The sequence below is a fragment of the Mixophyes fleayi genome, chromosome 6, assembly GCF_038048845.1.
Source record: "Mixophyes fleayi isolate aMixFle1 chromosome 6, aMixFle1.hap1, whole genome shotgun sequence".
NCBI classification, from domain to species: Eukaryota; Metazoa; Chordata; class Amphibia; order Anura; family Limnodynastidae; genus Mixophyes; species Mixophyes fleayi.
Genome location: NC_134407.1, coordinates 226,741,165 through 226,768,203, shown reverse-complemented (window position 1 = coordinate 226,768,203; position 27,039 = coordinate 226,741,165). Strand labels below are relative to the sequence as shown.

General features: G+C 41.8%; 1 protein-coding gene across 4 annotated transcripts in view; it reads left to right on the top strand.

The window, feature by feature from the left end:
* Positions 1–16,350, top strand: part of LOC142160089 (uncharacterized) — a 122,090-nt gene extending 105,740 nt beyond the window's left edge. For 3 of the 4 annotated variants that reach the window (XM_075215020.1, XM_075215023.1, XM_075215021.1), the window contains 2 exons: positions 15–126; positions 11,397–16,350. In XM_075215020.1, coding sequence (XP_075071121.1) covers positions 15–126; positions 11,397–13,144 — 1,860 coding nt within the window. In that variant the 3' untranslated portion in view covers positions 13,145–16,350. The remainder of the gene's footprint in view (positions 1–14; positions 127–11,396) is intronic. The other variant, XM_075215022.1, reaches the window with a different exon arrangement.
* Positions 16,351–27,039: the final 10,689 nt, after the last annotated feature.

Sequence of the window (27,039 nt, the reverse complement as noted above, 5' to 3'; positions counted from 1 at the left end):
TGTGGTTTAATTAGGTTCAGTACCTGACTGACATTAAGGTAGAAGATATAGAGGGAGAAGAAGAGACGTATGTGAGGGGTGATCAGCAGTGTAAGGAGGAGGAAATCCCTACAGATATCAGCACAGGTCAGTAATAAACACTTATTACAGAAAAGAGTCACATATTCTCCTTGTTCAGTCACTACAACAATCTCTTATTCTACATCCTCCTCTGTCAGTACAAACTAATGAGGAAATATATCTGCCCAGTGGGGGAGTCAGGAGCCATCAGCCCCTATTAGTCTCCTGCTCTCCTCCTCACATCATATCATTGTTCTACCAGACCAGAGATCTGACCAGTCTCCTCCCCACACACTCTGGTGATTCTCATACATCAGGAGCCATCAGCCCCTATTAGACTCCTGCTCTCCTCCTCACATCATATCATTGTACTACCAGCCCAGAGATCTGACCAGTCTCCTCCCCACACTCTCTGGTGATTCTCATACATCAGGAGCCATCAGCCCCTATTAGACTCCTGCTCTCCTCCTCACATCATATCATTGTGCTACCAGCCCAGAGATCTGACCAGTCTCCTCCCCACACTCTCTTGTGATTCTCATACATCAGGAGCCATCAGACCCTATTAGACTCATGCTCTCCTCCTCACATCATATCATTGTTCTACCAGCCCAGAGATCTGACCAGTCTCCTCCCCACACTCTCTGGTGATTCTCATACATCAGGAGCCATCAGCCCCTATTAGACTCCTGCTCTCCTCCTCACATCATATCATTGTACTACCAGCCCAGAGATCTGACCAGTTTCCTCCCCACACTCTCTGGTGATTCTCATACATCAGGAGCCATCAGCCCCTATTAGACTCCTGCTCTCCTCCTCACATCATATCATTGTACTACCAGCCCAGAGATCTGACCAGTTTCCTCCCCACACTCTCTGGTGATTCTCATACATCAGGAGCCATCAGCCCCTATTAGACTCCTGCTCTCCTCCTCACATCATATCATTGTACTACCAGCCCAGAGATCTGACCAGTCTCCTCCCCACACTCTCTGGTGATTCTCATACATCAGGAGCCATCAGCCCCTATTAGACTCCTGCTCTCCTCCTCGCATCATATCATTGTGCTACCAGCCCAGAGATCTGACCAGTCTCCTCCCCACACTCTCTGGTGATTCTCATACATCAGGAGCCATCAGCCCCTATTAGACTCCTGCTCTCCTCCTCACATCATATCATTGTGCTACCAGCCCAGAGATCTGACTAGTCTCCTCCCCACACTCTCTGGTGATTCTCATACATCAGGAGCCATCAGCCCCTATTAGACTCCTGCTCTCCTCCTCACATCATATCATTGTGCTACCAGCCCAGAGATCTGACCAGTCTCCTCCTCACACTCTGGTGATTCTCATACATCAGGAGCCATCAGCCCCTATTAGACTCCTGCTCTCCTCCTCACATCATATCATTGTGCTACCAGCCAAGAGATCTGACCAGTCTGCTCCTCACACTCTGGTGATTCTCATACATCAGGAGCCATCAGCCCCTATTAGACTCCTGCTCTCCTCCTCACATCATATCATTGTGCTACCAGCCAAGAGATCTGACCAGTCTCCTCCTCACACTCTGGTGATTCTCATACATCAGGAGCCATCAGCCCCTATTAGACTCCTGCTCTCCTCCTCACATCATATCATTGTGCTACCAGCCAAGAGATCTGACCAGTCTCCTCCTCACACTCTGGTGATTCTCATACATCAGAAGCCATCAGCCCCTATTAGACTCCTGCTCTCCTCCTCACATCATATCATTGTGCTACCAGCCCAGAGATCTGACCAGTCTCCTCCCCACACTCTCTGGTGATTCTCATACATCAGGAGCCATCAGCCCCTATTAGACTCCTGCTCTCCTCCTCACATCATATCATTGTGCTACCAGCCCAGAGATCTGACCAGTCTCCTCCTCACACTCTCTGGTGATTCTCATACATCAGGAGCCATCAGCCCCTATTAGACTCCTGCTCTCCTCCTCACATCATATCATTGTGCTACCAGCCCAGAGATCTGACCAGTCTCCTCCTCACACTCTGGTGATTCTCATACATCAGGAGCCATCAGCCCCTATTAGACTCCTGCTCTCCTCCTCACATCATATCATTGTGCTACCAGCCCAGAGATCTGACCAGTCTCCTCCTCACACTCTCTGGTGATTCTCATACATCAGGAGCCATCAGCCCCTATTAGACTCCTGCTCTCCTCCTCACATCATATCATTGTGCTACCAGCCCAGAGATCTGACCAGTCTCCTCCCCACACTCTCTGGTGATTCTCATACATCAGGAGCCATCAGCCCCTATTAGACTCCTGCTCTCCTCCTCACATCATATCATTGTGCTACCAGCCCAGAGATCTGACCAGTCTCCTCCTCACACTCTCTGGTGATTCTCATACATCAGGAACCATCAGCCCCTATTAGACTCCTGCTCTCCTCCTCACATCATATCATTGTGCTACCAGCTCAGAGATCTGACCAGTCTCCTCCCCACACTCTCTGGTGATTCTCATACATCAGGAGCCATCAGCCCCTATTAGACTCCTGCTCTCCTCCTCACATCATATCATTGTGCTACCAGCCAAGAGATCTGACCAGTCTCCTCCTCACACTCTGGTGATTCTCATACATCAATACAAGGGATGTCACCATAGTGAGTCCATTACTAATCAATGGAATAAGACCATGTGTGATATTTCCTATGATCCTCCCTGTGCAGTAATAGTAATAATTCTTGTGTATACGGATATACGGTACTCTGCTATGATTTTGAGATTAATAGAGTTCTGATCAGTAATTTTTCAGATCATGCAAAAATCTTGTAATTGGAAACAACATCTTACTACCTAGAAAAGTGATTCTCCTCACGAGGATATTGGTGAATTCTTCTGAAACTCCAAGGAGTGGAGGCTTCTCACCAGCTGACACTTAGCTGGAACCGGAGATCCCACACGTTCCTCCGTTTCATATGCTCCCTTACCAATAGCCTTGGCATTATCTACTGATAATTTATAGTACTGTGGGGCAAATATCTGGACTTATTTTTGCCTGCTTGCTACCAAGGAAAATGTAACATTTCATAAAGAGGCTATTAATGCTCAGAAAGTAAATATTCTGGACTTTGAACGGTCATCAGCAACATTTATTCATATAGCGCCAGCATGTTTCATAGCTCTTTACAATTGGGAATAAACAGTAATAAAATAATCCTGGGTAATACAGACTGACAGAGAGGTAAGCTTACAATCTAGTTTGATACATGAAGGTAAGTGCTACATATTTTATATTGGTCCAGCCAGAATGCAAAGGTAAATAGTGCTTAGTGGGCTATATGATCCAGTCACACAGGAATGTTGTCTTGTGTGAGCTGTGCAAAGGGTGGTAATAAGGTAACCTAGTGAGGTTAAGAGGGTGGTTGAGGAATATTATAAGCTTGGTGCAGCCCAAAAAAGTCCTGTAACCAGGAATAGGAGCATTTGATGAGAGTGGATGAGAGAGACACAGATCTTGTACAGAATAGAGGTGTTTGAGACAACTGAGGAGATGTATGTAGGTACAGTTTTGTTGATAGCCTTGTAGGTTAGTAGATTCGGTAAAAAACAGGCAACCAATGTAGTGACTGACAGAGTGGCTCAGCAGAGGAGGACTGATTTGCTAGAAAAATCAATCTAGCTGCTGCGTGCAAAATAGATGTAGGGATGAGAGTCTAATTTGGAAGACCAGTAAGGAGGGAATTGCAGTAGTCGATGTGGGAGATGATCAGTGCATGAATTAATGTTTTTGCAGTGTCTTGTGTGAGATATGTGCGTATTCTGGAAATGTTTTTTAGATGTATGTAATATGATTTAATTATAGAGTTGATCTGGGGAACAAAGGATAGTTGTGAGTCAAGGATTACATCTAGGCAGCGAGCTTGCGGGGTGGGATTTACGGTCATGTTAAAAGAAATAGAAATGTCAGGTAACTTCTGTTGGTGGGTGGGAATATTATTAACTTTTTTTGAAAGTTTGAGTTTGTCTAGAGGTCATCCAGGATGAAGTGGCAGAAAGACAGTCAGTTACACAAGACAACACAGATGGTGAAAGAGGATAGATAGATCTGTGTATCATCCGCATAGAGATCATACTGAAATCCAAAGGAGCTTATTAGTTTTCCAAGAGAAGTGGTGTAGATAGAGAATAGCAGAGGACCTAGGACTGAGCCTTGTGATACTCCCAACTGATAAAGGAAGCGGAGCAGAGGTGGATCCAGAGAAATTAACACTGAAAGAGCGATTAGATAGGTAGGATGAGAACCAGGATAGGACAGTGTCTTGTAGACCTAGGGATTGTATTGATTGTATGAGGAGAGAGTGGTCAAAAGCAGCAGAGATATCCAGGAGAATTAGAAGAGAGTAATGGCCTCTAGATTTAGTCGTTATGAAATCACTGATAACCTTAGTCAGTGCAGTCTCTGTGGAGTGTTGGGTATGAAAGCCTGATTGGATCGGGTACAATAGGTTGTATGAGGAAAGATGTGTGAGGCGAGTGTAGGTAGTTCTCTCCAGAAGGACCATGAGACAGTTTGGAAGAGAGATTGGGTTTGAAATTTATTTTGTTTAGAATAGTAGTAATTACTGCGTGTGAATAATGAAGGAAAGGGGGAGTGTGAGAGATTACAGGTTTTAGTTATGGTTGGGATGAGCACAGGAGACAAGGATCTACTGATAGGAAGATTACAAGAAAGTAGATACTTCACCTTCATTTGGTGGATCAAATGAAGAGAGGGTGGTGGGAAGAAATTGAGCTGCTTGTTTGTCGAGGAAGAACTGACCATTTCAACTCTGATCTTATGAATCTTCTCCTTGAAGTAGGAAGCAAGATCTTGGACACTGATAGTACTTTGTCAGAAACCCTAAACACCTCACACGTTTTGCCTTTGGCTGAATGCTAAGATATAGTTGGGAAGAATATAAGTTACTATCTGTGCTAATTGGTCAGCTGATCAGAGAAAAAAACAACTATTGGTGGTATTTAGGCTAGATGAGTGCCAGGCCAGTGTCATAAACTAGCTTCACTCATCAGCAGCACAACATGAGTTATAGCTAGACAACAAATTCCTGTTACATACTTTTAAAAACAGTTGCATAGATGTGATGCACATATTACAATGAGGTGAGGATCCAGATTATCATGGGATCAGAGCAGTAGCAGTTGATGTACATACCTGGGGATGAAAGAAAAGAAAGATGTTATCTGTTGTGTTATTTAACTGTGCATTTGTAAGGAAATACACTTACTGTAGAAAAAACTAAGCATTTTCCCCTTGGGGCTTGTAAACACGATTCCTGGGGTTAAGGGAACACATTGGAATATTCCCTCTTTTCATAAAGCAGTAGAGGTAGAAATAATCTACATCCACACTGCTGCATTTTGACGATTTGGAAACTTGTACAGTTAGAACAATATTATGGTCTCATTATCTACTGATAAGTCATAGTACTCGGAGGAAATATCTGGACTTATGTAACAAGATGGACATTATCTCTTATGTTCTGTTGTGAGATTACAATGACTGACAGACAACTATAAATGTAAAAAAGAATAATACAAATGTTTATTATAGATAAATATAAAATCAATAGGTACTTAGCTGCAAAATACAATTGGATTGTTGAGAAATGTCTTGACTTGGGGAGTCCCGTTGCTAGATAGCACTCAGTAATATAAATCGGGATATCTCCTGGGCACGGCCTTCTCAATGTTCCAGTGGAAGCTCAAGTTATTTAGGTGTTAGCTACCTGATAAAGTCTGAATCCAACCCCCTTCTCCCCCCAGAGACTAGTTTCTGGACATACACTCATACCTTTACTCCATAGCAGTGATCATTGTATGTGTGTCATCTATAAACAGGGGAAGGCTTAAATAAGTCACAATACTGTTATTACCAACACAACTTACTTCCTGAAATAGAACATTTGATCAGTGCTCACAAACTAGATATTTTTGCACATGTTCACCATGAGGTTGTTTGAACGTATTGTGTGGGGTTATGTGGACGTATTGGACTTTTAAAGATGATGTCTACTTTGTTCATCAGCAGTACAGGTTGAAATCATTTTCATCCACACCACTTGCCCACATTTTGATAACTTGGAAACCGACACAGTTAAAACAATATTATGGTATCAGGGTTTCCTAAATTAATAGACCTGGAAGGCTTGGTCTCTTTCTATTGAGCATCTTTAACTCCCTGTAAAAACAGATGGCTACTATAAAGCCCAAGTTAGACTGATCCTCCAGCTTGCTTCAGGCTAATAGATATAATAACCTGAATTATGTTATATGAAGGATCTTCTATTGCAGCAAAAGAGGTGATTATGTGCCGGTCTGGTACAAGAGGGTACCTACAGCCAGTGTCGGACTGGCGCATTAAGGGCCCACCGGGGAATGCAACACTAGGGGCCCACCAAAGGGGGTGTGGTCAGCCTTCATAGAGGCGGGACCAGACACTAGAGGGGGAGTGGTCAGTCCATGAAGGACAGCTAGCAACCTTAGTGCAGTATATAAAGAATGCAGTGTGTGTATAAAGAATAGTCTTGACCTGCCCCTTAGATTGGGCAGAACAGTCATCAAAAATCACGATTGTCCCACTAGACCAGGATTGGCTAACCTGTGGCTCTCCAGGTGTTGTGAAACTACAATCCTCAGCATGCTTTGCCAATATATATCAGCTTATTGCTGGAAGGGTATGCTGGGACTTATAGATTCACAACACCTGGAGTACCACAGGTTAGCCAAGCCTGCACTAGACTCAGATCATTTGACAGACTGTCCTACCTGTTGTTGTCACTTTTACCACCTGTGGCTGCTGGTTTCTTTAGTTGCGGCTTGTCTGGATCCTGGAATGTTGAGGGCCCTATTTGGAAAAAATAATGGGTACATTTAGAAACGTCAACCATCCCTGCCATTAAATAAACAGCACCCACATTTAATAATTAGGCCTCTCTCAAGCCTCAACATTAAAGTAATAGTGCTCACATTTGATGAATAGATCTGTTTCCCTCCAACCAACCCCAACATTAAATTAATAGTATTCCCATTTAATAAATAAACCTATTACCTTCCCTCCAAACAGTCCCAGCAATAAATTATTAGCATTTATGTTTAATACATCCATTTCCCACGACCATTCCTAGCATTAAATAATATTCACATTTAATAGATAGTCCCCACACTCAGCCCCACATTCAATTATAGACTTAAACCAACTCAGCATTAAAGGTCCCATCACCCCCTCCCTATAGTGTTTTCTGTGCAGCCCCCCCTCACTATAGTTTAGCATAGGCAGCCGCCCCATAGTTTAGTATAGATAGGCAGCCCCCCTATGCCACACGGTAGTGCCCCCAAAACAATGCTATGCCACACAGTAGTGCCCCCAATGCTATGCCACATGGTAGTGCCCCCAAAACAATGCTATGCCACACGGTAGTGCCCCCAATGCTATGCCACACGGTAGTGCCCCCAAAACAATGCTATGCCACACGGTAGTGCCCCCAATGCTATGCCACATGGTAGTGCCCCCAAAACAATGCTATGCCACACGGTAGTGCCCCCAATGCTATGCCACACGGTAGTGCCCCCAATGTTATGCCACACGGTAGTGCCCCCAATGTTATGCCACGCAAGTGTCCCCGATTCATATTATGCCTGCAACAGTCCTCTCAATTCACACACACATATATATATTTATATATCTATATATGTATATACATGTATCTATGTCCCTCTCTCTCTCTATATAATATATATATATATATATATATATATATATATATAATCTCTCTCTTTATATACATATACATATATATAAGAAAAAAAGCAGACGGCGCTCGTGAAAGTGCAAAAACAAAAGATATGAGAAATGTATTATAATGGTAGTACTTTTCGAGACCAGTGTGCTCTCTTTATCAGGTCACCATTAAGCACATCAATTAAACCATTTAAAGCCAAAATGCAGTACCTGCAAGAGAAATGTTTGATATAGATTTGAATAGCTCCCAAGCGCAATGTGTCACTTACCTGACTGTGAAATGCTCCGGCATGCTGCTCCTCTGGGCGGCCGCGACAGCAAGACAACTCCTCCTCCCCTGCTGAAGTTAAAAAACACACTACCGCGCAGGTGCAGAGAGCCAGACAGGCTCTCTGCACCTGCGCGGCAGTGTGTTTGTTACTGACACTGCCGCCGAGGCCCGCAGACGTCGGGCAGTCAAGTGATCTCTGCAAGCTCCGCCCTAATATCGGAGGGGGCGGAGCTTAATCGCGCCGGGGCCTACCGGTGATTAGTCCGGATGGCCGGCAGGCCAGTCCGAGACTGCCTACAGCTAAGGGCTCTGATTTTAACTTTAATTGGCCTTTGTGAAACTACCACCAATTGGATCAGTTTGGATATGTTCTTTTAAGAGCACCAAGGTTGGTCATTTGATCGTAGACTGAGCTTTCTCTGAGGCCACTATGACAAGTGGGTAAGTTCACAACCTTATCAATACTATCCCTGCCCTCTGCAGTGTGAGTATGAGTATATGACAGCCTTTCAGATACGATGACCATCCACAGTGGTACCAGACAGGGCTGACTGCTTTCTAGCTTGATCTTTAAATTGGTTGTTCAGTGTGTCTATAGCACTTCATATAATAACCAGAATATTGTATCGTGCACAGAGGACTCCAAACAACGATGAAGGAGGTGGTCTGCATTATGTTGTTCTGTGTTGGTACAAACCTGTGCATTCTTTAAACACCTATGTCTTGATTCATTAAAGAAAGTAAGGCAAAAGAAATGAGCAAGTTTTCTCCTGGACAAAACTAAGTTGCAATGCAAGGGGCACAAGTTAGTTTACTATTTTGCACATAAGATAAATACTGGCTGCTTTTTCATGTAGCTCACACATACTTGATAGCTTTACTCATACACTGAAATTTAAAGTTGATCTAGAACATGTCCTATTCCAACTATAAATCTGCCATCACTTTTTAAGTTTACTTCCCCCTTTAATGCAACATGGTTTTGCCAAGTTGCAAAGTTATTCATTTTTTTTGCTTTACTTCTTTACCCATTAAGGTCTGAATCATTAAAGTATTGACTTACAGGGCTGCAATGTAAAAGTTATTACCCAGATCTCCGTTCTCCTATTGAAATTGGTAATTCGAGACAGACAATCCAAACATCACAGGGATCACATTAGGCCCTGCTCAACATGAGGATCCAGCTTACATACCCTCCGTTTCTTTACAACCTCATGCAAGAATTGTACACGTTTCAAGAATGCACTGATGTTAAAATGCAAATCTCAAGCTTATAACATTACTCGCCCAGGTTCCTGTATTTTCTATGTGTCCTCCTCATTTTACTTCATTTGGTCCATGCAGTCAGTAAAATACTTGGGCACACAGATATAATATGACCTCTTTGTAAACTACCTACTTATACTGAGACCGATCTTCTTATATAGCATCTGTCCACATTGGCTTGATAGGTGTAATGTGATTATAATGAGAGCTCTTCCACGGCGTCTTTGCATTTTCCAGATCGTTCCCTATCTAGCTCCTTTCTCTTTATGGATATATGATTAAATGAAGCATTGTCTGTCCTCTCTCCTAAACAAGAAAATGTTTCCCATCCCCAGATTTATGTTGTGGATCTATGTATGAGATCAAACCCTTATTTATGGTATGTTTGGGGATTTCTGCAGCTTATGCCTTGATGATTGTATTAGAAAGTCAGAACTAGTTTTTGGGGAGACTATTTCAGATAAATAATGGTCTGATACGTTCTTATTAATACACAATACCTCCATCAGTGGCTTCAGTACAAACCTCTATCCAAATGGTTGTCCATTCTTATTGTACTACACAAAATGTTTCCCTCTGACTTGACACACGGCTGAAGATGTGGAGAAACACATTGTTGCATACATCTTCTCACTTGTCTCAAAATATCTTCCACCTCGATACCTGCGTTCTGCACAAGATCTGCATCTCTCATCCACTCATTATATTCTCCCATTACAGGACTTTTTCGGGCTGCACCCACTTTGTGGAATTCCCTCCATATTACATTGGCTACCATGTGTCCCTGCGGCTAATCAAAGGAATTGTTTGTTTAATTAATCCTCTCAATTGCACACAATCTTTGCCTAAGCACCTGTTTTTCTTGCTGTACAAAAGACCTAAACATTCCTCATTTGATTATTGGGATTTGACTGCCTACTCTCCCCAACCTGACCTTTCACTTTTCTTGAGTTCACATTATTGGTAGTATGTCCTGTATTTTTATTTCTATTTTGATTCTGTTCTGTGTCTTGTCTGTGATCAAGAGCTTCTTGTGGGAAATTTTTTTCAGGGCTACAACCTGTGGTCCCTTCTCGGTGGACTCTATGTTCCTACATTTTGGAATCTGCTTCTCGAGGGAACCTATACCAGGAGGAACAGAGAGGCCACATCATTGACCCTTAAATTAACTGCTAAAGACTATGTACACAATTATCTGGTTCACATTGGGATAAGATTCTCCTGTTTTGAGACCTAAATGCAAGACTTGTTTACATTGTTAAACCTTTAGTTAAGAAGAAGAAAGATGGTGGATAGAGCACTGACTGGCTTCTCATCTTTGAGTGTGTAGAAGTGAATGAAGTTCTTGCCCAGGAACATGGGCACAGCAAAAAGGCCCAGAACCGCTGACGTGAGGTTGAGAGACCTGGGAGGTGTGGAGACCGGGCCTAAACCCAGGGTGAAAGTACAAGACATAGAAGTGCTGGTGGAGTGAAAAGAATGGGTAGAGTAACGAAAGGGAAGAGGGCTCTGCTTGTTAGAGCAAAAGTCGAGGGTTATACAAGTGAGGCTTAAACTGGGCAGGTCAATGGGTTAGCACTAAGGCTGGTGGGATTTTATGAAATGGTGAGTCTTTAGGGCACAGTTGAAGCTGTTGAGACTGGCTTGTCTGATTTGATGTGTGAGTGAGTTCCAGAGGAGGAGAGCAGTCTTGGATGCTGGAGTGAGAGGAGCCTAAATTTTAAACATATACAATGGTCTAGTATTTTAAAGCACATTTCAGTTCTATTTTAGGCACACCCTCTTTTGATGTTGCAAAGTAAACTCCAGGGTATGCATTGCAAATGATTAGAATAAACATGTAAACATGGCTATATATATAGGGCAGTTTAAAATGTCAGTTAACAAGTTCTAAATTGTACCTTAAAACATCTTACATTTGATTGTAATTTGGGTATCTTTCAGTATAGTTTTCATAGAAAAATTAAACTTTTTCCAGCTAAATATTCATATTTTCTTGTATTAATTTTATTCCCAGCAGATGGATGTGACAGCAGGAATACCTCAAAGGAACAACTTATATTATCTCCAGATGGTGAAATAGAAGATAATGAAATCACACAAGATTCTCCAGGAGCAAACTCTATTACCCAAATTACACATCCAGTACTTCACTCTACAGATAAATCATCTGATCCTGCGTATTTTGAGGAATGTTCTATTGATAGCTCACATACTGGTACACATACTACAGTTAGCGTAGATAAGATATTTCCCAGTTCTGTAGATGCCAAATGCTTTACAAAGAGCAAAACGTTTATTACTCATCAACCAAAAAAGACAAGTGACAAGCCATTTATGTGTTCTGAGTGTGGGAAATGTTTTACACATAAATCAGCTCTTGTTACACACCAGAGAATTCATACAGGTGAGAAGCCATTTTCATGTTCTGACTGTGGAAAATCTTTTACGCATAAGTCAGCACTTGTTGTACATCATAGAATTCACACAGGTGAGAAACCATTTTCATGTTCTGATTGTGGAAAATGTTTTACTCATAAGTCAGCACTTGTTCTACATCAGAAACTTCATACAGATGAGAAGCCATTTTCATGTTCAGAGTGTGGGAAATGTTTTACATATAAGTCAGCCCTTGTTACACATCAGACACTTCACACAGGTGAGAAACCATTTTCATGTAATGATTGTGGGAAATGTTTTACACGTAACTCCTTTCTTGTTAAACATGAAAGACTTCACACAGGTGAGAAGCCATTTTCATGTTCAGAGTGTGGGAAATGTTTTACACAGAAATCAAATCTTGTTATACATCAGAGAAACCACACAGGTGAGAAACCATTTTCATGTTCTGATTGTGGGAAATGTTTTACACATAAGTCAACACTCGTGGTACATCAAAGATTTCACACAGGTGAGAAACCATTTTCATGTTCTGAATGTGGAAAGTGCTTTGCACGTAAATTAGCTCTTGTTACACATCACAGATATCACACAGGTGAGAAACCATTTTCATGTTCTGGTTGTGGGAAATGTTTCACACGGAAACCGGATCTTGTTAAACATCAAAGAATTCATACAGGTGAGAAACCATTTTCATGTTCTGATTGTGGGAAATGTTTCACACAGAAATCAGATCTTGTCACACATCAGAGAATTCACACAGGTGAGAAACCATTTTCATGCTCTGAGTGTGGGAAATGTTTTACACAGAAATCAACTCTTGTTAAACATCAAAGTATTCACACAGGCAAGAAATCATTTTCATGTTCTGATTGTGGGAAATGTTTCACACAGAAATCAGATCTTGTTAAACATCAGACACTTCACACAGGTAAGAAGCCATTTACATGTTCTGAGTGTGAGAAATGCTTTGCACGTAAATCAGCTCTTGTTACACATGAGAAACTTCACACAGGTGAGAAACTATTTACATGTTCTGAGTGTGGGAAATGTTTTACACATAAGTCAGTTCTTTTTATACATCAGACACTTCACACAGGTGAGAAGCCATTTACATGTTCTGAGTGTGGGAAGTGCTTTGCACGGAAATCAGCTCTTGTTACACATGAGAAACTTCACACAGGTGAGAAACCATTTTTATGTTCTGAGTGTGGGAAATGTTTTATACAGAAATCAGATCTTATTATGCATCAAAGAATTCACACAGGTGAGAAGCCATTTTCATGTTCTGAGTGTGGGAAATGCTTTGCAAGAAAATCAGCTCTTGTTAAGCATCAGAGAATTCACACAGAAGAAAATGCATGAGCTCATATACAAAAAACAAAATTGCAGCAATTCTGAAAATACTCACTGATGTACTTCATGAATATATCATCTTTACTATAGATCAGTTTAGACCTCATTCCTGCGAACACACTCCTGTATATACACTATGGGGCTCATTTCAAGGTGGACCCATATGCACCTTTGGTGTACATAGGAAAAGATGCATACAAGAAGAAGCATAGTTCTCTTCATATATGCAGTTGTCGCGGTCAACTTGAAAAGAGTAATACTTATACACAGCACACCAATGTATGTACACCCGTCGGAAACATACTCTACATAAGTATGTGTTGGTGCTCAATGCAAGAGTGTCATTACACAATTTGTACATAACCTATTAATTTATTAAATGTATGTTTTAATACGTTATATTGTATACAAATAAGGTAATACAGTCTTACACACAAGAGAATGTCTTATTAATAAAAGCGAGTCACATTTGCCATAGTAAATATATAAAATACAACACCTCCTTGTCTGTTGCTTACCCCTGTACAAACTTAATGGGAATCATCTTTCCTGCAGCTGTGCGTATATCATTTACAAGTAATGGGAATAGGCTTCATATAAAACTGCTGCAACACTAATATACTGCTTAGATCAGTCCTCAGCCAGCCAATCAGAAGAGCTACACATCATCACGTGTATTTACACCAGCCCTCCAGCATGTTTTCTCTTACTGTGTGCTTAATATGTGCAGCATAATAGCTCACGTAATAAATCTGTTATAAATGTTAGAAGTAGGAATTCAAGTAAATTGATACCACGTATGTCTAGCTCCCACAACATGTAAGACGACGCAACCGCCAAACTTGAAATATTTACAGCCCATCACAAAGAAAATCTAAAATTACAATTCTTAAATATTACTGATGTTCCCTATAATGTTCTCCTACTACAACCTCTAGAGCAGGGTCTATCACCTCTTTCTTACATATACCTCTATGTGATGTAATGTGCCTTCCAAGTACCCCCTAAAGTGGTAATAGATAAATTAAAGCTTAAATGTTCAATGTCACTCCTGATGTTCCTGTATCTAATCTCCAGGTGTTGTCATATGTGATGTAATTGTTACCCAGTGTATAACATAACTGAAGGAGAGAGATGGTGATTATACAGAAATGTTATAGTTCTTTTAGGGAAAATAATGATGTGGGGAATCTCCACTATGGATCCATATACTTTAGGAACAGTTCATAAAACAGCCCAGAGACTGTAATTGTACCCTGACTTCTTTCCCTACTTTGCCCCGTTTGTTGCTGACAGTCAGAGATTCAGTCCTTGCTACACACCACCAATAATGTGGCACTTCACTTCCTTGTGTTGGATGCCAGCTGATCGCAGGGATATGGATGCCTGCAGAGACCAATTCCAATACAGTGACAAAGCGTTGTGTATTCCCTCCAACATGTCTTCTTCTCGGACTTTGACAAGGATGGTTTCTTCTAACAGTGACTAATTAAGGGGGGCTGTTAAATAACTTTATTAAAAAGACTGCGATTAAAGGTAGAAGACCTCTACCAAGCAAACTACCCTCAGCTTATAGTTTGTCTTAAAAAAAGACATGATCTCTTGGGACAAACTAATAATATCTTGGGTGGGGCGGATTACATCAGTGAAGATGAATTTGCTTCCCAGTCTGCTTTACCTTTTCCATACCCTTCCTATCAGAATTCCTCCCTCTACGCTAAAAACGTTGCAAGCTTCCATTATGTGATTCATTTGGACAAAACAGAGACCCATGATCTCTGCTCGTATTCTGCAATGCTTTCCCATGGCAGGTGGCCTTGGCATTCCCAACCTTCGCAATTATTAATATGCGGCACGTTTAGCTCAATGTGTTCAATGGCACTCCCCGCCTGGAACCAGGGTCTGGGTTGATATAGAATCAGATCTACTAGGAGGCTTACAGATTTGTTCTACTCTTTGGCTTCCAGCTGCACAGTGCCCAGCCCCTTCTCGAGTCATCTCTATCTCCTGCGCCTCCGATACTGATACCCTTTGGTCAAATCCAGTCCTATGTACACAAAATAGGCAGGGGAAGGTAAATCATTGCTGCTAAATCACATCACCGGGACCCTAACATTCCCTCAGTTTTCAGAGTTAGCGGACCGGTGCGGGTTTGCAAGAGGACAGTTCCACCAAATTAGACATTATCACCAAAAGGTAAAGGTTCAGTTATCTTCTAGTTCTCCCACTGTGTTTGAGAATTTATGTCTATCGGGTCCATCTTCAAAGGGTCTCATTTCCACGCTGTACAATGCTTTACTTCCCATCTCCACAGAGGTCGGAGACCGATTCCAGACGCAGTGGGAGGCAGAATTGAGAATGTCTCTAGATCCAGAAGAATAGTCAGACATTTACGAGTGGACAGCGCATTGTTCCATAAATGTCCATATTAAAGAAAACGCTAATAAATTGCTCCATCGATGGTATTACGTTCCTTCTAGGCTTCACACTATATACCCACAAACAAATCCTACTTGTTGGAGAAACTGTGGCCACGTTGACACCTTTATATATACTTGGTGGGACTGCCCCAAACTGCGCCCATACTGGACAGAGCTTCTCACACTAGCTACAGCAGTTCTTGACACTCCCGTACCTTCTGATCCTAAGTATGTGTTATTGCCCCTGCCTCTCCCAGGCCTCCCAACACATACCCATAAGCTCCTCCAGCATCTAATCAGTGCAGCTACCTGTCAAATAGCTGCTTATTGGAAAAATCCCATGACCCCTACTCTCCAAATGGTCTGTGGTGGATTTGGCATACCTATCAGATGGAACTTATCACCAGTGTGCTAAGGGGCTCCTCCGTGTCTTTTACAAGGTCTGGACTTCATACCATAACCCCTGCTTCAATTCTAGCAAAGCCCGGTCTTTTATTGGAACTATCAGATTAGACTGCACTTTCTTGCTAAAAGCGTGAACTCCTTCTCCCTTTCCCCAGTCATCCCAACCCTTTCTTCCTCCCCCATCTTACCTTGCACCACTCCTTTTCCCCTTTCTTTATACAGTTCAAAATAAAAACAACATCTTCATATTACAAGATTAGTATGAAGTTAAATTTATATTGTAAAAGCACTGAGAGGGTGTTATATATACTGTTTAATTTATATGTGCATACGCTATCTCACTCAAGATTCTTTTTTTCTGTAATACTGTTCAAGATAAGATGTTATTAATAAAACGTACTTTTAAAAAAAAAAAAAGACTATTTTTAAAATAAAGTTAGTTTATTAAGTAGCTGTCCTCTGTTAGCAAAAACCATCCCTTGAGAGAGGACGGGAATACACTTTGCATGGGGAAGAATTGCCAAAAGGCCCTGGTCAAGTTTACCGCCTGAGATAGTCTTACAGGGCAGAAGTCTTTGATAAATAGTAAAATACCTAAAATGGGATTAGTTGTATAGGTTTTATTCTAACTGATATATGTAGTGTTATGTTATTATATAGTACAGCCTGAGGTACACCTTGGTGCTCCATAGTTTGCTGCCTGGATTGTGATTCAGGTCTTCTTTCTGAATGCCGGCAAGGTTTTGTTTGTTTAAGGTTTTTGTTAGGCAGCCCCATGGGGCACATGTTCAACCAGCTGCATTAGAAACATCAAAAGTTGTAAAGGTTTCCATTCACAGTCCAGGCTGCAGACCCTAGATCAGCATGGGACTATGTGCTGGTTATACTTGGGGCAGTGGGTTATTATTAAAAACCTTCATGGAATCCTCTATTACTCTTGCTTATGTGAGATGTTTATTATAAAGTATAGAATGCTTCTATCTTACCATATTCCTGTACTGACTTTATTATTTGTGTACAATGTTCATAATACAGCATTCCGGTTCCAGTCCGGTCCAGCAATTCAGTTCCAGTTTGCTCCCCTCTTCTAGTGTAACCATCTGTACCAGTCCATTCACTACATGCAGAGGGACATTATCAGGCCACCCAGCTTTGTCTATGTAGTCACCAGTCCAGCTCCAGAGACACAACCCAGTCTGGGTACAGACAGATCTTCAGGCATCACATAGATGAATTATATCCCAAGAGCCAACAGAGTAGACTCAGAATTGTACCCTTGATAATTATTTGAAAAACAAGCTCTTAGTATGATGGATACCTTAAAAGGAAGGTTACCCAGACACATTACTATATGATGCTGTCAGGCACCGTCCCTGCACTCATCATTGGTTTCAGGGATGGACGTCTTCCTCTGCTGGCATCTCGGTCCGTTGCTAGGCGGCAGGACACTGCCCTCTTTCCTCAGAATCTTCTCATTGCCAAGTGCATATGTGTCTGATCGCGTCTCCGTTTCCTAGCAAAGGGGACGCTTCTCTACACTTCCTGTCGGCGGTCAGCTGTTCGAGCTGCAGCCTCCACTGCCACCAATCAGGGAATAGGCTCCACTATTTAAACCTGCCTCTAACACCAGAGTATCTAGGTCTTCCTGTGCTCCAGCGTTACAGCCTGTTTCCCTGCTCTCTGACTGACCTCCTGTGTACCGACTCGGCTATCCCTGGTTCTGCTTCTGAATCTCCCTTCGGCCTGGTTGCTCCCGCTGTATCTGACCTTTGGCTTGCTGACTCCGATTTGCCTTACCCTTTGATACCACGTTTGCCAGTACGGTTTGACCTCTGCTTGCACAACCACGTCTGTTCACCATCTACTCCACTGATAGCTAACTTGGAGGGCCACAACCTGCACGTCCCTTGCAGCAAACTCCCTTGCGGGGGTCCCTGTTGACCAGGAATGTGTTTAGACTCTCCGCCTCCTAGCTTAGCATCGCAAATATCAGCAAGTGGCCTTCAGTCCCTGTGACTCATGACAGTATACTCTGGCCATGTCTACTGAAGGACTAGGATACCAGTGCCACAAGTTTTGCGGGGAGAAGTAGAATAGAAAGCATGTGGAAAGGTTCTATTTGTGAGACTTGGATGCGAGTGTGTGAAATGTGTTTCCTGCAGGAGGACTATGTGAGCGTTAAGGTGTTTTAACTCTTGGAGCGCCATGGTGCATTTCTGCGGGGCGTTCAGCCCGTTGACGTTTAGAGAGATTATCTTGATAGTCATGGCGGGTGTGGAAAAGGAAAGCTAAGTGAGATGAGTCTGAAGCCTAGGAAAAGGAGGAAAAGAAGAAGAAATGTTAGTATGAGAGGGGTAGGGAAGGCACCGGAGTTGGGGGCCCTAGGGTGAGTGACACATCCTGTGTCAGCGGGGTTCATGGGGGTCGTGACTGGCAGGCAAAGCGACAGTCAGGGACAAAAGTGAACTAAAAAAGGTTTTAAGTAAGGAAGGGGGAGTGTGCAATGAACCTTGGGGAAGAAATCGTAATCCGAAAGGGCATTATGAGGATAATGCCATGTCCAGGGGGAGGAACCAGACCAAAACCCAGAGACTCCGTCCGGACAATGGCATATCGTTTAAACAGATATGAAAACATATCGGATATATTATGAAAAAACAACTAAAGAGATGGGCAATATAACAAAGTAGCTTAAAGACTATGTGGGGGGGGGGGTCTCCCGTCAGGCTGGGAGAAAATGGAGGGTGTCTATATAGATGAAAATATGAAAGCAGGGTGGACACCGCAGTAATAGTGTGTTTTAAATCAGCAATGTCTAAGAGGAGAACTAACACAGCGTCTGGAGTAGTGTATGTAACTATTGGCAGTTATTGGGTAACAAAAACCTATAGAACATAACCTTGCCCAAATAGTGTCAATTGGGGAGGACCCAACTGATATTTTATGTGTGATCCTCGGAACACCCTACTGTGTAGCGCCATTAAGTGGCGATGTTACAATAGTCTGAACATGACATGGAAAATCAAACATATTAATAGAGACAGTTTCACAAGAGTGTTCTATTAAGCAGTGTCTTCTGGGATGCAAACACGGACATGAAAACATCAGAAATGAAAAAACCCCATTTAAAAGTATGGGCTATGCAGCTAAATAGATTATAAGCTAAATACAATTAGAGGGGGACTCCCGTCAGGGTGGGAGAAAATGGGTTGATCGAAACTTTAAAAGGCCTAGTGTCTATAACAATGAAAGCACAAAAATTAGGAGGACACAGTGCTAATTGTGTGCTTTAAATCGAGGGTGGCTAAGGGGAAAACTAACACAACATATTAAGAAGCTTATGCAACTATAGTCAATTATAAGGTACTAAAACCTAGACACAGAAATGTCGCACCCAGTGGTAGGCACCAAAGTAGCCCCATATCTGGAAATAAACTCTAGGCGATCTTAAAAGGAATTATGAAGCTTGGAGTGTACCCCTGGGCAGCCACATAGCCTCTGAGATAGGGAGAAAATACGGTAAACACAAGAGAATAACCTTGTCAAAATAGTGTAAATTGGGGAGGACCCAGCTAATATGTGTGTGTGATCCCCGGAACACCCTACTGTGTAGCGCCATTAAGTGGCGATGTTACAATAGTCTGAACATGACATGGAAAATCAAACATATATTAATAGAGACAGTTTCACAAGAGAGGACTATTAAGCAGTGTCCTCTGGGATGAAAACATTCGCTTGGAGCAGATGAGCCTGGAACATCGGAGCGAGGGCAGAAGTGACTTCATCGGCTTTGGGCGGAAGTAAACGGACCGGCTCATGGAGCTTTTGGTTTTGCCACAAATCTACATATATTGATGCCTACTTGGGATTAGCTGTTTGAATTAACTCAGGACTTCTCACTGTGTTACTATTACTTTTTTGATAAAGTCTGACCGACGAAACGCGTCAAGGGATTATTTGCTATGCTGGTTATCTCAGCCTACTGAGGAGATTGCTTTCTTGGCCAGTGAGCCTCCTCCCGAGGTCATCTGATTGATAGACTTGGATTTCAGATAAGCTCTCTATTTATGTTTTTAATGTACAGGCAACAATTGCTTTACACTGGAATATTTGCAATAAATATTTTATATGTAAGTATTTGAGAAGTACCTGGTTGTTACAAACATACTGCGCTATGATACTCCTTGTTTCCTCGAGGATCAGCTGTTTATGAATCACCTCTGAGGAGGATCTGGAGATCTGGTGATTCTCCCACCAGATAAGCTATTCACATAATTAATATATAATTTCAATTGCTGGTATCACACTGTTTGGTGCTTCCTTTTTTCTGTTTTTATTATAGGTTATGCATCTGAAATTAGGTGCTATTGAAGTGAAGCAGCCTACTGTATGTGATTATTCATTTTATTATGTTCGCTATATTGGCTTCACTAAGTGCTATTTGTCTTTTCACTTTATATATATATATATATATATATATATATATATATATATACACACATATACACATATACACAGTGGTGGAAGTGGGGGTGTATACTGGGGTATGTCATACTGCCACTTCTACTGCCTTCATTGTAACACGATCACATTCCAGTCACTTACATTATATATACAGTGGTGAAGGTGGGGGGGGGGGGGGGTGGGTGACAGGCCAAGCAAGATGGTAGCTGAACTCCATTTTACTGTTCTTGTACGTTTATTGCGTGTATTATGAAATGCTGAAATAATCAGGACAAGGCCGGGACGTGTCTATATATATATATATATATATATATATATAATCGGCTAGGTGTTGACCCCGTCCTTACTGCACATATACAAAGTACTAGAAAGTCCTCTGTAGCTTCACTGCTACTGCACCTGCATAGAAATAGAATAAGTGTTTGAAGCTGTGCTCATAGCTGTACCAGTAAGAAGTTTTGTATCATGTTTATACCTTATCTGTTAGTGACATCCGGCACCCTTACTTTACTATCTATGAAAGATGGGTCGTTGCGATACACAGTGCCTCACCCTGGACCGTCAGCAGCTGTGTCAGTCATTTGTTTATCCAGCTCCAGCAGAGGACGGTGTCCTGGCTAATTGCTTATTGAACATACTGCTAACAAAACTACTGGAAGATAAGTACATTATTATTATTATTATCTTTTCTACTTGTTTGCAATAAAAGATTGATATTTAAACTTTGTGATCACGAGTCTTTAACTCTTTGCAGCCTGAAAGAACCTGAGTTTCCACCATAAACATTAATATTGGTCACTGCTCTAGCTGGGTTGTAAGGTGTTAAATAGTCATTCTTTAAGAATATGTTGAAAAGCCTCATTAGTAAAGCACAGTGTAGAGCAGGCCTGTCCAACCTGCGGCCCTCCAGATGTTGTGATACTACAAGTCCCAGCATGCCCTTCCAGCTATCAACATGTTGTCTACTGGCAAAGCATGCTGGGGCTTGTAGTTTCCCAACATCTGGAGGGCCGCAGGTTGGACAGGCCTGGTGTAGAGCATTGATGGAAAAAGCTGTGAAGTACACACAGCCCGTAAGGTGTGAGAATGCTTTTAAAGGTTGATTTATTTGTTTATGACAAATCTCAGAGAAAAGCTGCGATTCTGAGCCTCGTTGGACAACACATCAGCGAATTAGAAACTCTGTTTAAATAAAAGGAAACTGACACAGGATCGCAAAACAACATTTTCTTCCCGCAGTTATTCTAGTTCAGAGTTCAGGGAACTGACAATCAGACTTTGCAGTGACAATTTGAAACATATGTTATAGATACTGTAAATAAAAAGACTAAGACGCAGAGTCAGGCGAGAAGTGAAACCTGAAAACAATCATGGTTGTGCAGGACTGGGAAAATTTAGATAAAATTGAAGATGAGACTCAAATGAAGATTTTGAGTATATTATTGAAGGGGGACAAATGAGACCAGTCACCACAAAACATATTACAAGGGATATAACTGAGACAGCGACTAGGACTACGGTCCCTGGTACAGGTGGGGTTTCTGCAGATGCAGCTCCCTCTCAGTTCTTGCCTCTCCTAAATCAGCAGGGCCAGCAGGTGATCTCCCAAGATACAGGGGGAGAAGAGAGACGACTATAAGTTGAAAACCTAGATGATCAGGCCCCTGTTCTAGTAAAACAGAAGGGACAACAAAGTACTACTTTAGTGGAAAGGTTATACACTGCCTAAGAGCTACAGACTTTGGGAAGCCATTTCAGGCAGAGAGAGTGGAAAGGACATTACACATTTGGGATGAGGATGGAGATACCATTATGTTAGAGGGTTCAGAAGCCGTACAGCTAGGATCTCTGAGTAAGGATTCCACAATGCAGACGTATTTGCAGAGAGCCAGACCTACAGCAAGAGTATGGTCATTTAAAAATAACAAGTAACCACTAATACAGCGCTCTGTGATCCTAAATGCAGCCAAAATCCTAATACAAGTGTATACAACCTGAAAATCTAATAGTAACAATAACAAATCAAGACATTCAGCGCCTAAAGGTTCTCATAAGTAACATTCCAGAAAAATAACACGAAAGATCAAACATGTCCCTAATAAGAAGTCCCACTTTTATATATTGTAGAGGATGACAAATTTCGTAATATAAACAATGTTCTTCAAAGTGTTGAACACCTTCCCATCACCTTCGTGGAAATAATAAAAATGGATTCCTACCAGATTTCTGGTTATATAAGCATGTGGGATATCAAAAGGACTCCTCTTGGTCTCAAGACTTTCAGGATTGATTCCACTATGGTACTTCCCTCTCCGACAACGATATCCAATAATAACAGTGAGCAAAAGTTTTTTATGAGCTACACTAAGATGTTTCATGCTGGGTATGTAATCTGTATTTTATGGATTTTCGATTGAGACCATCGCGGATTGGCTATATCCGGTATAAATAGCTGGGAACTTGCAACCAGTCTTATCTCTATGACACAGACCGCAAGATGGTTGAAACGCGTTTGGGTGATAAGACTGGTTTTTAAACAGTGTATTGAGTGCCTCATCAGTTGTCTGTTCAAAGTCATTAAGGCGGAAAGACCATCCCGGGATTGTTTTACATCTGACTTCTGCATGATAAGCGCTAAGAACTTGATTTCTGGTAGGAGCAATCATACACTATTTTTATTTTTATTGTATGTGGAATTTTAATAAAGTGTCAAAATCTTTAAAACGGTATCACATTAGATTTTGTCCACTTCCTTCCTTCTTTTCACTGTTATTATTGGATATCGTTGTCGGAGAGGGAAGTACCATAGTGGAATCAATCCTGAAAGTCTTGAGACCAAGAGGAGTCCTTTTGATATCCCACATGCTTATGGAACCAGAAATCTGGTAGGAATCCATTTTTATTATTTCCACGAAGATGATGGGAAGGTGTTCAACACTTTGAAGAAGATTGTTTGTATTACGAAATTTGTCATCCTCTACAATATATATAAGTGGGACTTCTTATTATGGACATGTTTGATCTTACATGTTATTTTTCTGGAATGTTACTTATAAGAGTATGGTCATTATTGACATTAGTTAAGGTGATTTAACACCATGGCATGACATAGGGTAGGGCATACATCGGTTGAGAGTGTTGGTATGTATGAGTGGTTTGGAAAGAACAGGAGGTGAGATAAACCTAATTGGGAGGGCCCTGATTTGGGATTAGTGACAGGCAGGGTAACTAGTTTGTTACTTAAGTATTCCCCAAAGATTTTTAGGACCCTAATGTTCACAACATTGTCCCTAGCTACAGATCTCAATGAGGGAAAGACTGTGTGGCAGGTGTGTGAGTCAGAATATCAGAACGTCGCCCTCAGCAGAGACAAGTAATACAAAAAGGAAATGAGCCAGTAAGATATAGTAACCAGGAAACAAATGTTCTTTGATTTGTTAAATGCTGGTGTTCCAAAAGCAGAAATAGATACCACAATATGAGCTGTTTAAAAAGTGGAAAGCGTACCAGGAGAGCATGAAGAGCGGTGGCTCAGTACAATCTGAGCACATAGCAAAGAGTGGTGTGGATGAGGAAGTGCCTGAGCAAATAAGTCCAACAGCTCCTCCTCTTTCACGCCAGTCACCCTATCAGGACACCAGGGATGCGGTACATGAGATCGGTCGGGACACTACGTGTGCACCTCCTACATTGACAGCAGCTTAGAAAGCCTCTCCAATGATGGGAAGATGCGTCTTTGGCACATCACCCACCAAGGGAGGTAAATAAATATATTTGTGCACTGAAAACCAAAGATCGACACCCTTATGTAAATTGTGCAATCAAGTGGGAAGAGGGAGAGCTGAGGTTTCATTGTTTCATAGATCTCACCTAGCAGCAGCATCAGTTAGGTAGCAATGAAAGGTTTAGGGGGTACACAGTCATGGGCGGCCGGGGTTCACTGCCGAATGTGGATTGGACATGGTCCATGCTGAAGTATTTGTCTCTTGAGTTACCAGGCAATATAATTGGGATGGACATCCTAAGGGAACAATCCATAGATACCCCTACTGGACATTATGGGCCTGATTCATTATGGAAAGTAAAGCAACAAAAATGAGTAACTTTGAACCTTGGCAAAACCATGTTGTATTGGAGGGTGAGGTACATTTAAAATGTGAGGACAGATTTATAATTGGGGTAGAGCATGTCCTAGATCAACTTTTAATGTCAGTGTAAAAATAAAATGTCCTACATGATAAAACAGCCAGTCTTAATTATGTGCAAAAAAATTAAACTCATTTGCACCCCTTACATTGCAACATGGTTTTGCCAAGGGTCAAATTACTAATTTTTTTGCTTTCCTTTCCTTACTTCCGGTATGTTTGGTTGCTCTATAAAAGCCATCACAATTTCTGTAGTGAAACCTGTAGTTAGAGGGAATGCTAAATGGGACCCAGTTTACATTCCACCACCAGCCTAGTCTGTGAAGTTTTTGGGGATGATCTGGACAGGACCAAAGAGAACATTCCCTGAGCCAGTCCGAGAAGCAATATCACAGATGAAGACTCCCACCAGTACCTAAGAAGCACAGAGAGTGTTGGGTACACTTGGCTCATGGAGATCCTTTTTTCCACATTTGGGCCCCATCTTAAGGCCTATATATAACGTTACCAAAAATAAATCAGAGTTTGCATGGGCTACAGACCAAGAGGACGCTTTCCAAGCGGCCAAGCAGGCAATCCAGACGCTTCACATGCTGGGCCCCATCCAGGTGGATCGGCCATTCTACCTGGACGTGATGGTAGCAGATCTTAGTATGTCCTGGGGTCTATGGCAGAAAAGCGCAAACACTGGAGAATAAAAATAATCCCATTGTTTCTGGGCCCAGTAGTTTGCATCTGCACAAAGATACACCAATCTTGAAAAGACTCTTTTATGTCAGGCTTCCTAGAGCGCTGTGGACTAAAGATGCTCAAAAACCAACTAACTGGTATTAGCACCACTGAACATACCCCTGGGGCTAGATTTAGTAATCTGCGGGTTTGAAAAAATGGGGATGTTGCCTATAGCAACCAATCAGATTCTAGCTGTCATTTTGTAGAAAGCACTAAATAAATGAAAGCTAGAATCTGATTGGTTGCTATAGGCAACATCCCCATTTTTTCAAACCCGCAGCTTAGTAAATCTAGCCCCTGATGTTCACCAGGAACCCCTGCAAGGAGGTTTGGGCTTAGCTGCACAGGGTATACAGGTCGCGGTCCTCCTAGACAGTTGCCAGAGTAGTGATTAAGAGTAGTCAGAATGGTCCGAAAACCAAACAAAAGCAGGCAGAACCGAAGGGAGATCCACAGAGAAGTCAGACAGGCCGAGGTCACAAAGATAGATATAATAGTGTAATCCAGAAGAATGGCCGACAAACAGGGGTCACAACAGAGGCAAACGGGCACAATCCAGATGAGAAGTCAGGGGAAGCGTCTCAGAACCAAAACAGGAGCAAGAACAATAGTAACACTGGAGGACAGGAGACCTGATACTCTGGCACCCTAATGGTGCCAGAGCAGGGTTAAAATAAAGGCAGCCAAGCTGTCATAGGAGGAGGAGAGGGGCGATCAGACACGTTGACTGACGAAACAAGGAAGCGTCCTGTTGCCTAGCAATGGGGCGTGTCAGTGCGCATTTCCCCGATAGAGTGAGGACGGCCGGGGACGGTGTGCCTGTTGCTTTGCAGCAGGACGCCCCCGGCCAGAACTATCAGGCGGTCGTTCCCGCTTCATAGACTAACAGCGGGGATAGCGCCTGACATTTTAGCAGCATACACAGCCTTACAACATATTGAGAGCACCACTAAACAACAACCAGTGACTGTGAGAACAGAATTGCCAGTGGCTAGTTGGGTGAGACAAGAAGGGCTGGGCACTCAGAAACAGGTTCTGCAGGAGTGGAAATGGTACCTACAAGGAGGAGGAGGGGTGTGGCTGGACCACTTATAAATAACTTATTGTATAAATTTATTTAAATTAGTGGCACAGGTGCCAATTTATATAATTGCAAATGTACCGATTTTTGATGCTGTGTATTAGAAATGTACTGATTTCTGAAGTATTGATTTCTGATTAAGAGAAAAAAAAAAAGATAAAAGTATTTATATATCAGCCGTGCACATATCTGGAAATCACTTGCAGTAGCATTGTTCAAATAACTGACACATTGTATATGATTTACACAATCCACAATAGATTAAAAAAATTCTTTATTATTTGTGCAAAATTTTAAAACATGATGACAGCAAAATAATGATTAAAATATGTAGGTGTAAGTGTATTTTAAAAGAAACACTAGGAATTTGATCATTAAATAATAATAATACCCCGTATAATAATTATTAAATCACACTGATCCACTTAGTTCTTGTCTTTAAAGAATATATCCATGATCTGAAGTTGAACGTGGATATTATTATATATATACAAGTGTAAGGGTTTAACTCAGATCAATGTGTGAATGAAACTATCACTGCTCCATTAATTTATGAGTCAGTAGCCATTTGCTGGAGGAAATCTGTTTTGTAACTTTGAGAGGAAATGCTAAATTAAGTTAATTAATTAGTTAATTAATTCTTTTCATGTGAAGTAA